General features: G+C 48.3%; 1 protein-coding gene across 1 annotated transcript; it reads left to right on the forward strand.

Moving 5' to 3' along the window:
- The first annotated feature begins 169 nt into the window (after positions 1–169).
- On the forward strand, positions 170–17634 carry LOC119406935 (neuroglian-like). Its single transcript, XM_037673723.2, is given in 8 exon segments — positions 170–273; positions 1179–2462; positions 3374–3582; positions 3584–3691; positions 10135–10378; positions 11558–12846; positions 14353–14578; positions 16136–17634. Coding segments are annotated over 8 exon segments (4074 nt in total). The 5' UTR covers positions 170–230; the 3' UTR covers positions 16807–17634.
- The last annotated feature ends 249 nt before the right edge of the window (positions 17635–17883 follow it).

A 17883-nucleotide genomic window follows, 5' to 3' on the forward strand; every position in this document is an offset into this window, starting at 1 on the left:
ACGTTACACTTGCAAGTTAAAACGACGAAACGTTGCAAGTTAGCCTTCGCTTTATCAACGACACCTCAAAGGGCTTGCGGCAACAGCCCCCGGAGAGCTGCTGTCAACACGCATATCACGTTTCATTCGACCTCCTCTGACGAGATAATCCAGCCGCAAATAGACTGTCAAATGTCTTAGCTCATTCGTACTCCCAACATGTACTGCGGCTGGGATGACAGACGCTTGTGATGCCGAAAAACAAGTCCTTTCCACCTGAAAACCGTCCAACAAGTAAGCAATTCACCACTGTTCTTCAACATCACGCGTAGTAGAAAAATTCTGAACAGTGGCTATATGTGCATCAAACTATGTACCGTGAGCTGTAAATGGATGTCCAAGTGCAGTTTTTCTCCATTTTATTTAAAAAAAAAAAACTGCAAAAACGTTTTTTTTGTTCGATGAGGAGGGGGGGGGGGACTGAATATTTATTGTGAAGCATGTGGGATTAAGCGTACCCAGCTATTACAAAAGCTAAAGAATTATTGAATTCTTCGTCGTTCGCTACATTTTGTAACAGCTTGTATATTTATATTCATGTGCCTTCCAATAAGCATTCAGTTGAAAGACAGCGCTCGGGCCGTCTCGTCTTCTCTTTTGTCCCTGTCCTTTTGCGCTGTTAACTATGAGCATTTTCAAATATCTAGTTTGACAAGTTGTCGTACCAGAGTGACCCATCCTAGCCATAAAAGTTAGCCGAGGTGGTTGGCGATTTTTTGGGTAGGCCGGTGAGCTTCAGTCGGCTTTTAGAGGTTGGTAATGACCAAGAACACCGTTGGTGTGAATCCGTGTAACACCCGGTACAACTTCAATCGAGATCAGGAGAGTTCTGCAATCACGTGACCGTGTCTTGTGTTCGGTGACGATATGCTAACGTATTGGCATAGAGACAAAAGCCTCGCGAGTCTGCGGAGCGAGCATCGTTGTAGAACATGAAAAACAGAAGCCAGCGATGACAGATCTCAGTTCCGTGGATTGTGTCGGTTATTACTTTCTTGAGCACATAAAGAACAATGCGCTCGGGTCGTTTGACATTTTCTTCGTCTGCTATCCTTCCTGCGCGTTAGATTAGTTGCGAAAATGCAACACCAACTTGCTCCACCTGCCCACCTATTTACAACTCGCGATGTTGCATGCAGGAATGACTATGACGGCTACATCGCTGCTGCCACTGCTGGCAGTCCTGCTGCTTGCTGTGACGGCAGCGACTGGTGATGTGTCTTTTCCGCCCGCCTTGGTGAAGCAGCCAGCGCGCGAGCAGTTCTTTCGTGTGCCCCACTCCGCGGACGACCCGGAGACACCCTTCTTGCTGGAGTGTGAGGCCACGGGAGATCCCGAGCCCACTTTTCAATGGACCAAAAACGGCAAGAAGTTCGACTACGCTTCTCACGGGGACCGCATCACACAAATGCGCCGCCGTGGCACGCTCGTCTTCACCGCCCCCGAGGGCGCGGACGAAGGGCTGTACCAGTGCCACGCCACCAACCGACTCGGCACGGCAGTGTCCGACCCCGTCTCATTGCGTAAGGCCGAGCTCGGGAAGTTCCCCGAAGACTCACCGAAACGAGTGAGCGTCCGGGAGGGTGACCCGCTGTCCCTCGCCTGCGACCCTCCATCGGGATACCCGCGGCCGCATGTTTCTTGGGTAATCCTGCACGTGAACGGTGCCATCCGGGCTCTCAATTCCTCGCGCATGACCGTAGACCCCGAGGGTGCTTTGCATTTCTCGCACGTCGAGACGGAAGACGCTATTCCCGATGCCGTCTACGCCTGCCTCGCGTCGTCGTGGTTTCTGCACGAGTACAAGCTCGGCAACAAGATCCTGCTGAGCGTGGAGCCCAGACCAGGGACTGAACAAGTACAGACGTCGCCCACCAAGCAGTACGTGTCACCCACAGAAATTCTAGCACTGCGGGGCCATCGGCTCGAACTTTACTGCATACACGGAGGTGCACCGGAACCGCAGGTCTTGTGGAAGAAGCGGGGAGGGGATCTGTCGCCTCAACGCGTCTCCTATTCCAACAGCGGCAGGACGCTGAAACTTCACTCGATAAGCTTCGAGGATGAAGACATTTACGAGTGCGAGGCCAGTAACGGTGTAGGCGAGGTACAGACGCACGCCATGCACGTGAAGGTGGAGGCGGAGCCCACCTGGCTTCAAGTGCCGAACGACACCATCGTAGCTCAAGGAGAGAGCGTCACCTTCAATTGTTCTTCCTCAGGCGTGCCGGAGCCCGAGCTGCGATGGTTTATGAACGGTGTGCCCATCGAGATGCTGGAGGACAACAGCAACATCAGGCTGGGCAACGACAGATTTGCGCTCATTATCGAGCACCTTCGAATGCGTGACACAGCCGTCTACCAGTGTAACGCCTCCAATATTCATGGATACGCCTTTCGTAACTTCTTCCTAAATGTTGTCGGTGAGTGATGACTTTTGTTTTCTTAAGCTACAGTGCCATGCAGGCTGGGTTGCTATGCAGTGCTAAGATGCAGTGCTATTACGGCGTTCTATAGCAACATGTTGACTGGTGCATTATTTTGGCCTCCAGTGATAACAGTTTGATTGTTCTCACCGTGCGCTTCATTTTTATGCTGCACATTCAGTAGCTCAGTAGGAGAAGCTTCCTGTGGGAAATGGTTAAACAACCTTAATGGGCCAGCATAGTACATTGTTGGCCTATTAAAGCTGAGTTATCAATTTAACGTAAGCTACAACAAGTGGATTATCTCAGCGTTGACGTAAAACGGTGCTGCTGATCACTATAATAAAAATCATAAAATATTTATTTCGAATGAGAGAATAGATAGAGAAACAACTTCGATAAAAATCACTTTAATAAAATAAATCAACTTTTGGTTACTGTGAGCAGAGCCCCTATTAAAGCTGCCTCCCCCCTTTCTTCCCCACTGGCTGCTGGCTCGCTGGGCCTGGCCGAGGATCGCCAATTGGCTTCCAAAGTCCATTTCGGGGAGTTTCTTGTGTTTTATTTAAACGTTAAGCAAAGGTTTTTCTCTCTCTCATTTGGGGAGTGGGAGGCGCGACACTCCGAATGAGAGAGAGTGAGAGAGAGAGAGAGAAACCCTCCTTTAATGTTTAAATAGAATGCAAAAGATTAATTGCGAATTCTGATACATAGAAAACAGTACCTGTCGTGCTTGTTGCGAGATGCCTAGGTGAGGTGAACTTAGAATGAAATTTCGTTGTTTTCATTCATTACTTTCCTTTTTTCCGTCTTTTTTTAAATCTTTCGCTCTACATAATTTTGTTTCTCTTTTGTTGGTTACTTGTCGCGCCTGTTTGCGAAGCTATGCTCTGTGTTGTGTTCTTCAGAGTCTATTCCGCTCATCATGGAACCGCCCGAACCGTTGACAGTCGGTGTGGAGATGTCGAAGGTGACGCTGCGGTGTCGCGTTTTAGAATCTGTGCGGCCCGCACTGAAGTGGACGAAAGGATCGCAGGAACTGACCGGAGGCCGTTACCGCATCCTCGACTCTGGAGACCTGCAGATTGATAGCCTCACGTTCGCGGATCAGGGTGAAATACATGTGCTCTGTCAGCGACAAATCTCGTGCTCATGTGCAGATCCTCTCTGGAAGACTGGAGGTCAAGCGCAGGACGCGCATTACCCAGCCACCACAGGACTACGAGGTGACTTAATCTTCCATTTTATTTCGAGCACTCGCTTGTCGGAACAGTTTCCTGCCACGGTAGCTTAGTGGCTCTCACGCTGCTCAACTCGAGAGCGCGGGTTCGATTCCCATCCATGGCGGTCGCATTTCGACGTGAGCGTGATGCAAGAGCACCCATGTACTTATATATTTAGCTGCATGTTTAATAACCCCAGGGGATCAAAATTTATCTGGAGTGCCCCGTTACGGCGTGCCTCATAATCATACCGTAGTTTTGGCGAGTAAAGGCCCAGAATTTAGGTTTCTTGCTGGCACATTTAGCTGAAAATTTTCAAATGTAGATACAACAATGTACAAAAGAAAGTCGTATCGCTAGATCATGCTTACAGGAGTATACGCATATACACATATATAACTGTTTTCTTCTTTTGCGCTAAAATATGACTTTTTGTATAGAAAATTGACGCTGAAGGTGCACGCCGCTTCAGAGTGGAGAAGCTCGCACTTGTCGCTACACTGTCGTGAATGCGGATCTGTTCCTTTCAGAGGCGTAGCCAAGGGAGGGGTTGGGGGGTTCAAACCCCCTCCGAAATTTTTCAAATTTGCTTGGGTATATACACACGCAGACATACAAACGCACGCACGAACATACATAATGTATGGTTGAACCCCCCCCCCCCCCCGAAAAAAATTTCTATCTACGCCCCTGGTTCCTTTGTTTGGAAACACCACTATTTTGTACCGTAACTGGGGGCAGACGCAGCGGGAAATTGTGGAGGCTGCCCTCATCAGTGCTCTGTCAGGTACATGCGTCGCTCAGGCCTCGATTGCCTTACTTGACAAAGAGCTGGATTATCTGAGCGTATGGAGACAGTTATCGCTGTGCTATTTTTCTTTTCTTTTTGTTACTGGTTACATGGTCCCTCAATACTTTTTACTAGTCATGAAACTCCCGTGAAAGTTCCATATAGGGACGAAAATGGCCACCAGAGGCGCCACCGTAAGCAGTAGGGCATTGATCTGCCGCGCTTGGTAGGGCAGTTGCGCGTTCGCGGAAGCGTTTGCCGTCAAATACACTTCTTCAGATATTTTCCTTCTCCGTGTTCTCGCTAATAAATCATAGCAGTGATTAGCATTGTCAATATGGTACATAATGCGCGTTGTCAAATTGCCCAAGTCACTGATTGCTGGTAATGTTTCTTTGACTGGGGGTGTCTGTCAAGTGGCGCGTGTGCTCGTGACGTTCCTACATTTCTCGTTCATAAGGACTCTCCAAACACACGCTCAGCAGACCACTCGACTGATTCGCCGCATCGCGAACCGTCGGGCTGGCCTACGCGAGCGAAACACGCTACGCCTCACCCAGGCTTACATCATAAGCCGCACCACATATGCCCTCCCTTACCTACCCCTCCGACAGAAGGAGAGAGACCGGGTTAACGCGCTAATACGAAGTTGCACGAAAACGGCTCTACGACTTCCACCCAGCACATCCAATGCCCGACTCCTCAAACTAGGTGTACATAACACATTTGAGGAACTCGCGGAAGCCACCTTTACGGCACAAAGATCTCGTCTGTCTAATTCAGTGGCTGGGCGCACTCTGTTGTCCCAATTAAACTTAACCCCAATTACACACTCACCCGAGGGGGTCCCTCTTTCTTCTAACCTCCGCTCTCACCTCAACGTGCCCCCAATCCCGAAGAATATGCACCCTGTGCGAGACGAGAAACGCAGAACGGCAAGGGCTCGGGCCCTCGAGAAACAGTATAGCGAGGGCCATGACGTGGTCTACGTGGACGCAGCGGAATACGCGTCAGGATCCCGTATGGCCCTGGCGGTAGCTGACAGTCAGGCAAAGCTTCTAACGTCGTGCTCAATCATCACCAATTCCTCCACAGAGGCAGAAGAGGCAGCCATCGCGCTTGCACTTGTTTCTTCATCTGCCTCCACAATCATAAGCGACTCAAAATCAGCTATACTGAACTATGCCAATGGCTTCATTTCCCGCACCGCTGCTCGCCTACTACGCTTCTGGCAGCTCCAGCGTTCCATAACACTCGTCTGGACGCCAGCACATGCCGGCCTCCCTGGCAACGAGGAGGCTCATTCCCTGGCCCGAGGTCTCACATTCCGGGCAGGAGAAATGGAGCCCCCTCCACCGGCCGAGGAGCGCCTGCTCTCCTTTCGAGATATTCTCTGGTACTATCGGGACCAACGAAGAGTATACACCCCCCCAGCCCCATCCCTAACCATAGAACAGTCCGCACATTGGCGACGCCTACAAACTCAAACTGCTCCATACCCCATATTACTAAACGCCCGATACCCAGACCAATTCTTCTCTTCATGCAAACTTTGCGGCAAACCAGGAGATTTCCTACACATCCTCCTCACATGCCCCACCTTCCCTCATCCCCCTTCACCGGCTGTGGCGGTGTCTTACTGGGAGTCCATCATGACCAGCACTTCTGCTTTCGATCAGCTCCGGATCATCTCCTGCGCGATGAAGAGGATTGCGCTTCAGGGACTTTCCTTCGCTTTGTAAGGGTGCCCCCTCACATTGAGGGAGCACCCACGTGCCATGTAGGGGGCTTGGCCCCCACGTTCACACACTGGCAATAAATGTTTCTACCACCTCCTACATTTCTCGTTAGAGAAAACGTGAAAAGCGCGAACGACGAAGACGAAACACATACAACAGGACTGGCGCTTAACTTGCAACTGGTGTGATGCGAGACAACACAATAACGATGTCAGAAAGGGATTCGGTAGCCACTTGGCAGAACATTGCAAACAATGTTCTGCCACTCCTTCGTTTCGCAACACCACTTTTCTAAAAAAGGCAGTTCAAAAACAGAACGCGAGATCGTCGAGGCTTACCTGATAAAGAAAGTAGGTGATAAGTGTGTCAGCTGCCCATCTTTGCTGTTAAAAGAAAATGAAGTAAACTTTGCTAAAACGGTTGCTTGGGCGAGTTGGTTCATGATTAAGATAAGATTAAGATAAGATAAGATAAGATTAAGTGTGCGTGTGTGTCCTTCCTAAATGTTCCGTCTTTTTTTTTGCGCTGGTAAATCTATATAAAAAATGAAGTAGCTTTTCTCTCGACGTACATTGACACACCGTAGATTTGTTTTCGAATTTCATGTTTCAAGAAAGACCCACGCTATCTCTTGTGGGATGATGCGTGCATATGCGTGAGCTTGATGCGCGGGTATATCGTGTTGTTTGTTTTCAATAAACGCCAGTTGCAAGTTAAGCGCCAGTCCTGTTGCATGTGTTTCGTCTTCGTCGTTCGCTCTTTTCAAGTTTTCTCTAATGATGGACCAACTCGCCCAAACCAAGGTATTGTTACATTTCTCAATTCCTGCATTGTCGCTTTCGGGCTTAAACCTAACATTGTGACTGGTTCTAGATGACTGACAGGTTAACATATTTTGCGCTAGAGGTTGCGCAGTAGCCGTGCTCCGGCTTCACGTAACGCTCAATTTCGGACTAAAATTGTCACTTTATTCTACAGGGCATCACGAAGCTGCAAATAGAAGTTCGCGTGCCAATAAACAAGCCTGTATATCAGGCTGACTTGGCATTAATAGCTTTGAAGTACCTCTTGAGGGATATCGTTAGTGAAACATAGCTTTAAAAATCAAAAGCGCAGACTGAGATACCCCAAAAGGGAGAGGGATGCTCGTGTTCTTTTCCTTTTCTTTTTCTTTGGTGTCATAATTTGCGCTTTTGATTTTGAAGATAAAAAAATAAGGAGGTTAAACCGCTGTGAGCTGCTTTTGTTAGATATAGGCACTATGTGCGATTTTCAAGCGAAAGGTTTTGATTTTACGCATGCAGGTTTCTTAACACTGCTGAGTTCTAATATACGCGGCTCTTTTTTTCTATTATCCATTCCCATATACTGTCGCAATGACCACGAGTTCTAAGTTGGCGTTCCAGTTAGCCACCCTGTTCCTTCTATGTAAACACCAGCGCAAATCGAAATCAACCCGGAGCTTCCATCAACCCAGTTATTCAGCTTAAACTGATCAATTATACATAAAACTGCATTACTCTTTTTGAACCTTTCTAGAAATTTTCTCGATTCAGCGACAGCACCAGCAAACAGCACTATCAAAGTAAAACAAAATATTGCATTTTGGCCCACGGCATCACTTTTTAGTTTCTATCATTATCCAGAATGCAAACGCACACACTCCGAACACCGCACTTCACATAAAACTCCACACTCACGCACACTACAAGCACAATTCTAGGTACGGCGTCTTCCACCAGTCTTGGTCGATCTCGAGGCAGTGAAATGATGTTTCTATTCACTGTGCACACGTCCGCACGTACAATGTCACTTGCATCGAAGTGTTTTTCGCACACGGGAACGTATACTTGGAGTTGAACGAAAATCCGACAGTCTCCTGTCGCGGGATTGCACGTTTCCACTTGTCACGTTGTTCTGCGTCGGCTGGTAAACAGAACAGGGAGACTTTTTCGACGGTGCCCTTGTATCCCGAGCGACAGCTCGGCACGCAGCATGTCTTGGGCATCGCTGTCACGACGAGGTGACCACGAAAAGAAAATAGGGGTGCAACCAGCACAAACAGCACCATTCCGCGCCCACACTCCGCTAATGGCAGCCAGCAGCAGCCGGCTTCCTCATCCCACCGATGATGATGATGATGATGATGTGTGTGGCTAATTCCCCTTTTTACCGGGCGGACCTCTTATTGGCGTCCTAGCCTAATAAATTAAATATTAAATAAATAATAAGAATAATAAATAACAAAAACAAATAATAAATAAATATACACGCAGTACGAAAGGCACACAAGTTCAGCACTGTGAATGTCTCTTGTGTCCTTCCACCGTGACCTGTCTCCACAGCACCCGATGGGTGTGGCACAGTAGCTACCGCTGCGTTTAGAGCCACCATTGGAGCAGTCTCTCCTTGGTTGTTGTCGCTGCGTCCCCCTTGTCACTGGTGGCACTGCTAGCAGAGTCGGTAAACCCCAGGGCTGTCGGAAGGTCGGTGCCCTCGGCCTGTCGGGGAGAGAGACCCGTGCAGTGCAGGACGAGGTGGTCGATGTCCTCCTCTTCGGCCGAACGTATCCTGCAAATTGCCGTGGCGACATCTGAGGACATGTAGCGGCGGCGGTAGACCTGCTACACACTTCTAGCTACACCAGCGCCGCGGCACGGAAAGTGCGGGCGGTATATGAAGCTCTCCCATTGAGTTACGTGAGAGTTTCATGACCATTATAAGTATTGAGGGACCATGCTGGTTGTTTGTTTCTTGTTTTTCTAACCGGACCCTCAGCTGCACGTTACCTTAAGCATGGTTATGCGTAATCAATGTTTCAGTTAGCGCTCGTCCCGTGTCCTTCTTCCCTTTTGTCTCTGTTTTTTTTTTTTTTTCGCGCTGTTTATTATACTATGGAGAAGCTAGTCAAGACCCATTTGTAAATTTCGCCGTTAGTTTCAGTTCCTATAATTTAAACCTCGTACATGTGAACGGGGCCCAGATGCGCTATCGCGTTGGACTCTTAGATGCGAAGCTTAAGTGACCTCCAAGTTCTTTATTTGTTTGGTTGATGTCAGAGTATCTCCCCAAACTAAAATATTACATGACTTTAGCTGCTGACCTGCCAACCTATTTCTTTTCCCACGCTTTAGGATAGGTGCGCCTCATGGCATCGTCTCTTTTCGTTCTCAAATATCTATTCATGTATTATTGGATTAGCTCATAATCCGTTATGTTAAGTCTGCGGGTACAGCGACACAATCAGGCTGTTTCTGTGAGTGCACCCGCTTTAACTTCGAAAGAGCAGCCCTCTCAGCCACACTAGGCCAGTCAGACAATCGCCTTCTCACGGAGAACAAAATCCTAAGGCACTGGCCCAACCGGTCTTGGACGCGAGCCGCTCTAAGAATGTTGCGGTTTCTTCGAGAAATCGGACTTAATGACAAATTGTGAGTGTTCACAAAGTTGGTGTGCAGTACTTGGACGATGCTATAGCCATGATTTAGTAGTGTCATCACAGCCTCTTCTTCTTAAATACCGGATAGCGCAGATTCGACACAGGGTGAAGGAAGAACATTGATGCACAGGACGAGCGCTATTTCCTGTGCATCACTGTTCTTTCTTTGTCCCTTGTCGAATCCGCGCTAGCGGTATTTAAGATTATGTACGAACTATCCCAGCAATGAATTTCGTTAAGTGACTCTTCTTCTCTTTTTCTTTTGCACCCATTTCCCTTTCCCAAGTGCAGGGTAGCAAAACATCCTCTGGTTAACCTCCCTGTCTTTCCTTTATCTTTTTCTCTCTCCACTAAATCTCGTCCAGTCATAAACCCTTCTTATTTTTGCCCTCTTCGTCGTGAAATGCCTCTTCTCAAGCTAACTCCCGCTTCCGTGCTTTCAAGTTTTAGCACCAGTGCGTCTTTTTACCTTGTGCAGGTGGCATCTGGCAAAGCCGCGACCTTCCACTGCAATGCCCACGCGGATCCAAGTTTGGACCTACGCATCGAATGGTTGTTCAATGACCAGCCCCTAGACCTCGACGCTGAACCACGATTGGTTCGATCGAATGACAATTCGCTGACCATCACGCGCTCCGCCGAGCTCGACTCTGGCACGTACACCTGTGTGGCTCGCACTGAACTCGATAGCGATCGCGCAACGGCTACACTGATCGTCCAGGGTAAGTGTCCCCATCCCCCAGTGCAGTCAAACTTCGGGGTCTGACTGAGTGTTGAATTAACATCACTTACCTTGATGATTCCACCTGTAGGAGTGTGTAGGTTTCTCCATTGGGGTAGGGAGGGGGGGAAGTTTAATTGCAGCCCCCCTCCCGCTTAGTAGAGGAGAAGGATGATGAATAAACTTTATTCCGTGGAGTGAGCCAACGGCCGAATCGTTCGAGGTGTGCGGCGTCCCTAGTCAAGAATGCCGTGGACCTGAGCGGAAAGCATGGCCCTCTACCGCTTGGTGGAGTCGGAAAGAACGCGAGCTCCGCAATGGATGAAAAAATGAAAATAAAGCGATGACGTGTTTCTCACAAAGGCCTGCCATTGGTCCCCGGCTTTCCGGGGGTAAAGGTGGTTAATAAACAGTTCTGTGGATGCAACATCAGGTATCCTCGGTCGGCATTATCGTGAAAAACATGCGTAGGCATAACCTTGCGCATTAAAAACAGGAGGTGAAAGGTCCGCCTGAGTAGTAAATCTTTTGTTGGGGCCAGTTGGCTCATAGTATTGAAGGGCAGCGCAAGAAACGGGGACAAAGAAGGCACATGTATACAGGACGGGTGCAGTAAAGGCATGAGAGTAAAGGTGTGGGGCAGAATTGGCGCCCCCCCTTAGATGAAAAAGGGAAAGGAGTGCGGGTGCCCCCCCGCCGTCTGCATGCCTATGATACCGCCCATTATTAGCGATCAACAATTGATGTGCTGTAATATGGAAGAAAATATTTATATGTTGTAGATAACGGCTGTGCTACGGTTAAATCGAATAATTTCTGGTAAATTTCGCTCCGTTAATAGGGTTAACTTGCATAATATGACACCGTCACATAACATCGTAGCATCGACACACTGCTTCGCTTCTAAGCTTTGTTTTTGGCATTGTCGAGGAGCTTTTCTCTCGGTCGGCATGCTGCAGAGCTTCATGGAGATCATTCGAGCTGAACAGAATATTTCTCCCTCGCACAATTCATTACATTTACCTCCGCATCATCGCCGGAATAGACGTAGCCTTGCTGTGTTATAGGGGGGCCGAACGGCGCCATACAATAATGAATATATTTGCCTCGCAACAGCAGCTCCAATTCTTATATGCCTTCGATATGACTGACCTTGTTTTGATTTCCATTCTTCCTGCAGATGTGCCGGGTCCACCGCGACTGTTGCAAGTCGAGTGCCGTAATCGCGAGGTTCTTCTGCAGTGGCTGCCCACCGGTGACGGCCGGGCGCCCATACTGTCCTATTCCATTCAGTATAACACCTCCTTCAGTCCTGACGCATGGGAAGATGCCTTTGCGAACGTGCCTGCCTCCGAAACGAAGTTCATGTTGTCCTTGAGTCCGTGGGCAAACTACTCCTTCCGTGTGGTGGCTCGCAACAAGATCGGGTTATCGCTACCCTCAGAAACGTCTGAGACATGCACGACTCCCGAGGACGTACCGTACAAGAACCCCGACCATGTCACGGGACGCGGAGAACGCCCCGACAACCTGGTCGTTACCTGGACACCCATGCCCCCCATAGAGCACAATGCACCGGGCTTCTTCTACAAGGTACTTTGGAAGCGCGACGACATCGCCAGTGCCACGTGGAACTCACACGTTATCGAGGACTGGAAGCAGAACCGGCACGTCGTGTCCGGTCAGCCTACGTACACGCCGTATCGTATCAAGGTTGAGGCGTACAACCGGCTGGGTCAAGCACACACAGCTGCCATGGAAGTCGTGGGATACTCGGGCGAGGACGTGCCTCTGGTTGCACCGAAGGAATTCTGGCTTAAAGAAATTCGCGATGGCCGCACCGCCGTGTTTGCATGGAGCCCCGTGAGCCCGGAGTCTGTGCGTGGTCATTTCCGCGGCTACAAAATCCAAACGTGGACGATCGACGAAGGGAAGGATAAACTGCGGGAGATGGAAGTGCCGGCCAACGTGAACACGGCCGTGGTACGCCTGTTCCGTCCCTTCTCGCGCAACCTAGCCCACGTACTGGCGTACAACGGTATGTACAACGGGCCGCCATCAGACACACTCAACTTCTTAACACCGGAAGACGTCCCGGGGCCAGTAGCCTCGTTCGAAGGCAGGCCATTAGGATCAAGAGCCGTGTATCTCTTGTGGAAGCCTCCCTCGGAGCCAAACGGCTTGATCAAGGGCTACCACATCTACTACGAAGAGGTGCGCGGTAACATGCTGGGACCCATGACCGAGCGGCGCCCGCGTGTGACCGACCCGCAAAAGTTGCACGCCAAGCTCACGGGTCTCAATCCACGCACAAAGTACCGCATCACCATTCGTGCGGAAACTTACGCAGGAGAGGGAAGCCCGTACTTCTTTGAGCTGGAAACGCCGGACGAGTCTGATAATCTCCCCGACGCAGCCGACTTCACGTGGACCTACCTGCCAGGCGACGACGGAAGCGCAAATGTGCGGGTATGTGAAGTGAAGTTTTATGTCAGAAAACATGTGGCAGGTAGGAATGTTACAGGAGATGGTCGGAGAAGTTGAAAAAAAAACTGCCAACATCCTAAATATGATTACATGAATACGTTAATTATACGAAGACATATGTTTACAATAAGCATATTAGTTAGGTAGTAGTTGATTATACCTAACGAAAAATTAGATACATACAATAATGATAAGCCCCGCCACGGTGGTCTATAGTGGTTATGGCACTCGACTGCTGACCCGAAGGTCGCGGGATCAAATCCCGGCCGCGGCGGCTGCATTTTCGATGGAGGCGAAAATGTTTGAGGCCCATGTACTTAGATTTAGGTGCACGTTAAAGAACCCCAGGTGGTCGAAATTTCCGGAGCCCTCCACTACGGCGTCTCTCATAATCATATCGTGGTTTTCGGACGTTAAACCCCAGGTATTATTATTATTATTATTATTATTATTATTATTATTATTATTATTATTATTATTATTATTATTATTATTATTATTATTATTATTATTATTATTATTATTATTATTATACAATAATGATAATGCTAACTAATGGAAAACATGTACAAGTAATAATCAAAGGCATGGAAACAAGTCGATCAAACGAATAGTAACAATAATAATCAACCTGATAATAAAGATGCAACGTCATTCACTGTCAATAATATCAATTACCAATACAAAAGGGAAAACTAGAAAGCAAAATAACACATTGGCAGTTAAATGACAATTCAAGTGAGTTAACTGATCAATCTATTACTGAATGATCTACTTTTGTCGTTCTGTTGTAGTTTAAAAGGGAGGGTTCGCACAGGGATATGTAACCGCGAACCATGAATGCTCACTGATTTAACCATAAGCTGTTTATATTTTTTCCGATACTTCCGATAACATTACTGGCTGGAATCCATTCAGCAAGTGAAGAACTACGGGGACGTGCCACCAGGTGTTAAAAGTTTATGCACAGCAGGATCAGAGAAAAACCTGTATGTATCCATAGCCCGAAGATGCAGCCAAATAGCCTAATATCCGGGTTTTGAAGTCGCTGATGCGGTACATGTAAGCAACTTTGTGTCAAGACAGCCTACAAACTCTTATTTTAACGTATAACAATGATATTAATCATTCTTATATACAATGAATACTCAGCAATTTTCGTTTCAGCTATGATAAAGAAGCAGTTATCGTCAGGGACGCTAGCTCTTGGCGTTAAATTACGTAAAAAGCATAGGCGTGCGCAGGATTCCCCATCAGGGGGGGGGGGGCGCCCCCTCCCTACTAAGTCAATGTACGAGGCAGATTTTGCGCACCCCCCCCCCCTTCTTAGTCGACTGGGGGGGGGGGGGGCTGCCCCACCCCCCTCCCGTGCGCACGCCTATGGTAATAGGCATGCATGACGACCTGAAATGCTCAGGAATAGCCGACGTCGATAAGCAAATGCCGCGGTGACGAGTCTGAAGTTAAATACCCGGATGTGATACACAGGTGACATGGTTGCCGGCCATGACCAAACACCTTGGCAGAGACTTCTACGTCCAGTACCGCCGCAAGGGTGAGAAGACTTGGGAGAACACCGATGTTGAGGAGTATGAGGACGCCATACTGCTCGAGGGCCTGCACAAGAACGCCTTCTACGAAGTGCGCATTGTTGTCGTCGATGGAAAGTACCGCAAGTACTCGCAGATAGAAGAGGTGTGGACAGGAACTCTCGGTAAGGGAGAACGTCGTTGCTGATGGCTTAGAAACCAATGTCTGATAGACGCGTTTACGAACACATGAAAATCACTGAAGTGTCTGTATGCAGGAATCTGCGTACTTGTGCATACGAGGACAAGGAACACAGTAGACAGGATGGGCGTCAGTGTTCCTTCTCCTGCAGTGTTCCTAAACCTCGTCTGCTTCGCTCCTAGAAGTTTGCATAAGTATGTATGACGAACTAGCTCAAACCAAAGCTTTACAACTTACATACCGCAGCTCTGCGATTAATTTTTAGGGTTGTTAAGCTTATGGGGACTTGAGGCAAAGTGTTGTTATAGACTTGAGCCAACACACTTTACTAAAGCACTGTCGGCATTGTATTATCCTCGCTGTAATCGCCCACACGATTTCTAAAATTCTAAAAAGCAAAAGCTTATTAATGTACTTTTCATTGACAAAAATTAACTTACTGATATTTCTATTTTGACTTAGCTTGACAGCGTGTTTCTATATCGTAAAAAGCGTTGCAGCTAAATTTCCGGTCACTATCATATGCGGAAGAGTCACGTGACCTGCACAGAAACGTTGCGTGTGTGTGACGTCACACCACCAAAAAATTCTGAGGGAAATGCAAAGGTTCTGCCTGGCGTTGTATGAGTACCGCTATTTTGCCAGTCTCATTGGTTGGCCCATGTCACCGAAGGGCCAGTAATCTACGCCTTTCCTTCCTTAGCTGTTCCCACTATTTTGCCAGCGTCACTAATGCCAGAACCAGAGTCGACAGCTGCGTGCCGCTCTATTAATGACGTCATTCGGGACGTTTCTACTCAGGCCACGTGACACTCCCTCATGTGACGGCGACTAGAAGCTCTGCTGCTGCGCTTTTTACGATACGTAAACACGCCGCTTAGAATGGCTTCTAGCACTTTGAAACGGTTGATTAGGTATAGCAGCCCCTTCACCCCCACCCTATTTACTGGCATCGAAATCGTACTTGCACACTTTTCAGAATAAGTCATGTGGAATATGTACAGTTGCGCTCAATATGAGTTGCAACACGGTTGTCATGGTTAAAGGTTCCCCAAGCCTACACAGTAACACCGGCAAACGTGGTAACACCGGCATTCGTTTTGCAAATACCGGTAGTCGAAACAGTGTTTACGTCACTGATTGTTTTTTTTTATGTCGGCGCCTCTGTGCTGTGTTGGCGCCGCTTTGACAACGGGCAGCCTGTTGCAACTCCATTGGGCGCGACTGTACAAGGTCGACCACATCTAGGACCACATCTAGCCGGTAAAATTAGTACGCTTACTATATACTTCACGAGAAAATGCCGGTTATCGGACGTCTAATGATGGCATCGATAAACACACTAATAATTTTCTGCATTCTGTATTAAACATCCGCTTATGTGAGGCCTTTAATACGTCCTTGTACTGTGTTCACATAGATGTGGACGACCTTGTACATAGCTGGCTGTACCGACAAAGTTTAGGTGTCTCTGTTTATCTTCTGCGCTTCTGTACACTTGTAAGGGCTTTCCCGCTTTTGTGTGCACCTGTTAACGCAGATGTCCCCAATCCCCCGGAGATACAGCACGTGGAATGCGAAGCTTCCATGGCGCTCCTAAAGTGGACACCCCGAGGCGACAACCAGGCATCCATCCTGTCGTACTCAGTACAGTACAGAACTTCCTTCAACAATACTCTGAGTTCCTGGGAAGACGCCGCTCCGGATATCCCCGTTTCGAACACCAGTTTTCGACTGCCACTAAGTCCTTGGGCCAACTACACTTTCAGGGTGCTGGCACGAAACAAGGTGGGACCCTCTGCGCCCTCTGAACCATCCTCGACAACGTGTGTGACGCCTGAGAGCGTGCCGTTCAAAAACCCCGATTCTGTGACGGGCCGATGGAACATTTACGACGATCTCGTCATATCTTGGATGCCCATGGCACCAATCGATCACAACGCGCCGGGATTCTTCTACAGGGTGTCCTGGAAGCGGCACGACCCTCCAGATGCCGCCTGGAGCTCGCATGACGTCGAGGACTGGACGCAGGAAAGGCTCGTCCTACGAGGCCAGTCCAGGACTACCGCTTATAGCGTACGGGTCGAAGCACACAACCGCCTTGGTCAGGCGAACGTCTTGCCCGTAGAAATTGTGGTACCGACGACTGACAAGGCGAAGCTCGCGGACATGATGGGCGCGGTTCTTGCGTACTTTCAAAAGGTGTTCTGAAGCACACCGTGACACTAGAGTGCTTATCTGGGCCGGTTGGCACGTCTCCACAGAAAACGAGAAAACAGCGTCAGCCACAGGACAACAGGACAGAGACGTGCTAAGCGCTGACCTACATTCAAAGCTTTATTGCGCACAAGACCAGCGAGCACGAGAAATATATGAGGCATATTGCATCGGCAAAAAAAGAAGGTCATACGTCAGTGTGAGTGAGCGTGCCTTCGATGGCGCTCCTCACCAAGGAGCTGGAATTTATTTCACGTGAATGACGGCTTTTTCATTTTTGAGTTCACTGCATGGATTTGTTAACGCATACACCTTGTTGTCAGGTCTATCGACATAAAACTGTTGTCCTCTCCCTCGCATCCTTTCATGATCAGTGTGCGTATATATACTGCCTTGTGCACAATAAAACTTTGGTTTAAGTCAGCGCTTAGTTCGTCTCTGTCCAGTTGTCCTGTGGTTCGCGCTGTTTCTAGTTCTCTATGGACATTGTGACAACGTGCTTCGTTTTCTTGACTATAGTGTCATACATGCGTGCATCCTTACTGCATCCATCAAGAACATTATTTTGAGTGATGAATCTCGCCGCATCCACGCATTCGCACGTTCATTTTATTTGGACATCATTTATTTACTAAAGGGTACAAGAGAAAAAAGATGCATGGATAATATCGTTATGGTTTGCATCAGGGTCGCAATTCCTCTCAAGTGTTCGAAAATTTGCGAGAAAATGAGCGGCTGCCCGGAAGAGCAGCGCATTACAAGGAATAAAATCTTGTTTATGTATTTACTATATATATTATGCACATATATATAAGTGATTTCTGTTTTAGTGCATAGATTAACTGCCCCATGAACCATGTTGGATTGTTAGGAGTACGCTTTAGCCGACTAACAACCCAACACATCAAATAAAATCTGCACAGCCCAACAGACACAGTGTTGGGGCCATAAAAGGCCGGAACAGCAACGAGTCTTTGTCAATAATGTTTTCCGCATAAACAACGAGAATGCAACACTAGAGCCATAGTGGGCTTATGGTACATTCGACTGGTCGTTTGAGAGCGCTCTGAC

The sequence above is a fragment of the Rhipicephalus sanguineus genome, chromosome 10, assembly GCF_013339695.2.
Source record: "Rhipicephalus sanguineus isolate Rsan-2018 chromosome 10, BIME_Rsan_1.4, whole genome shotgun sequence".
NCBI lineage: Eukaryota > Metazoa > Arthropoda > Arachnida > Ixodida > Ixodidae > Rhipicephalus > Rhipicephalus sanguineus.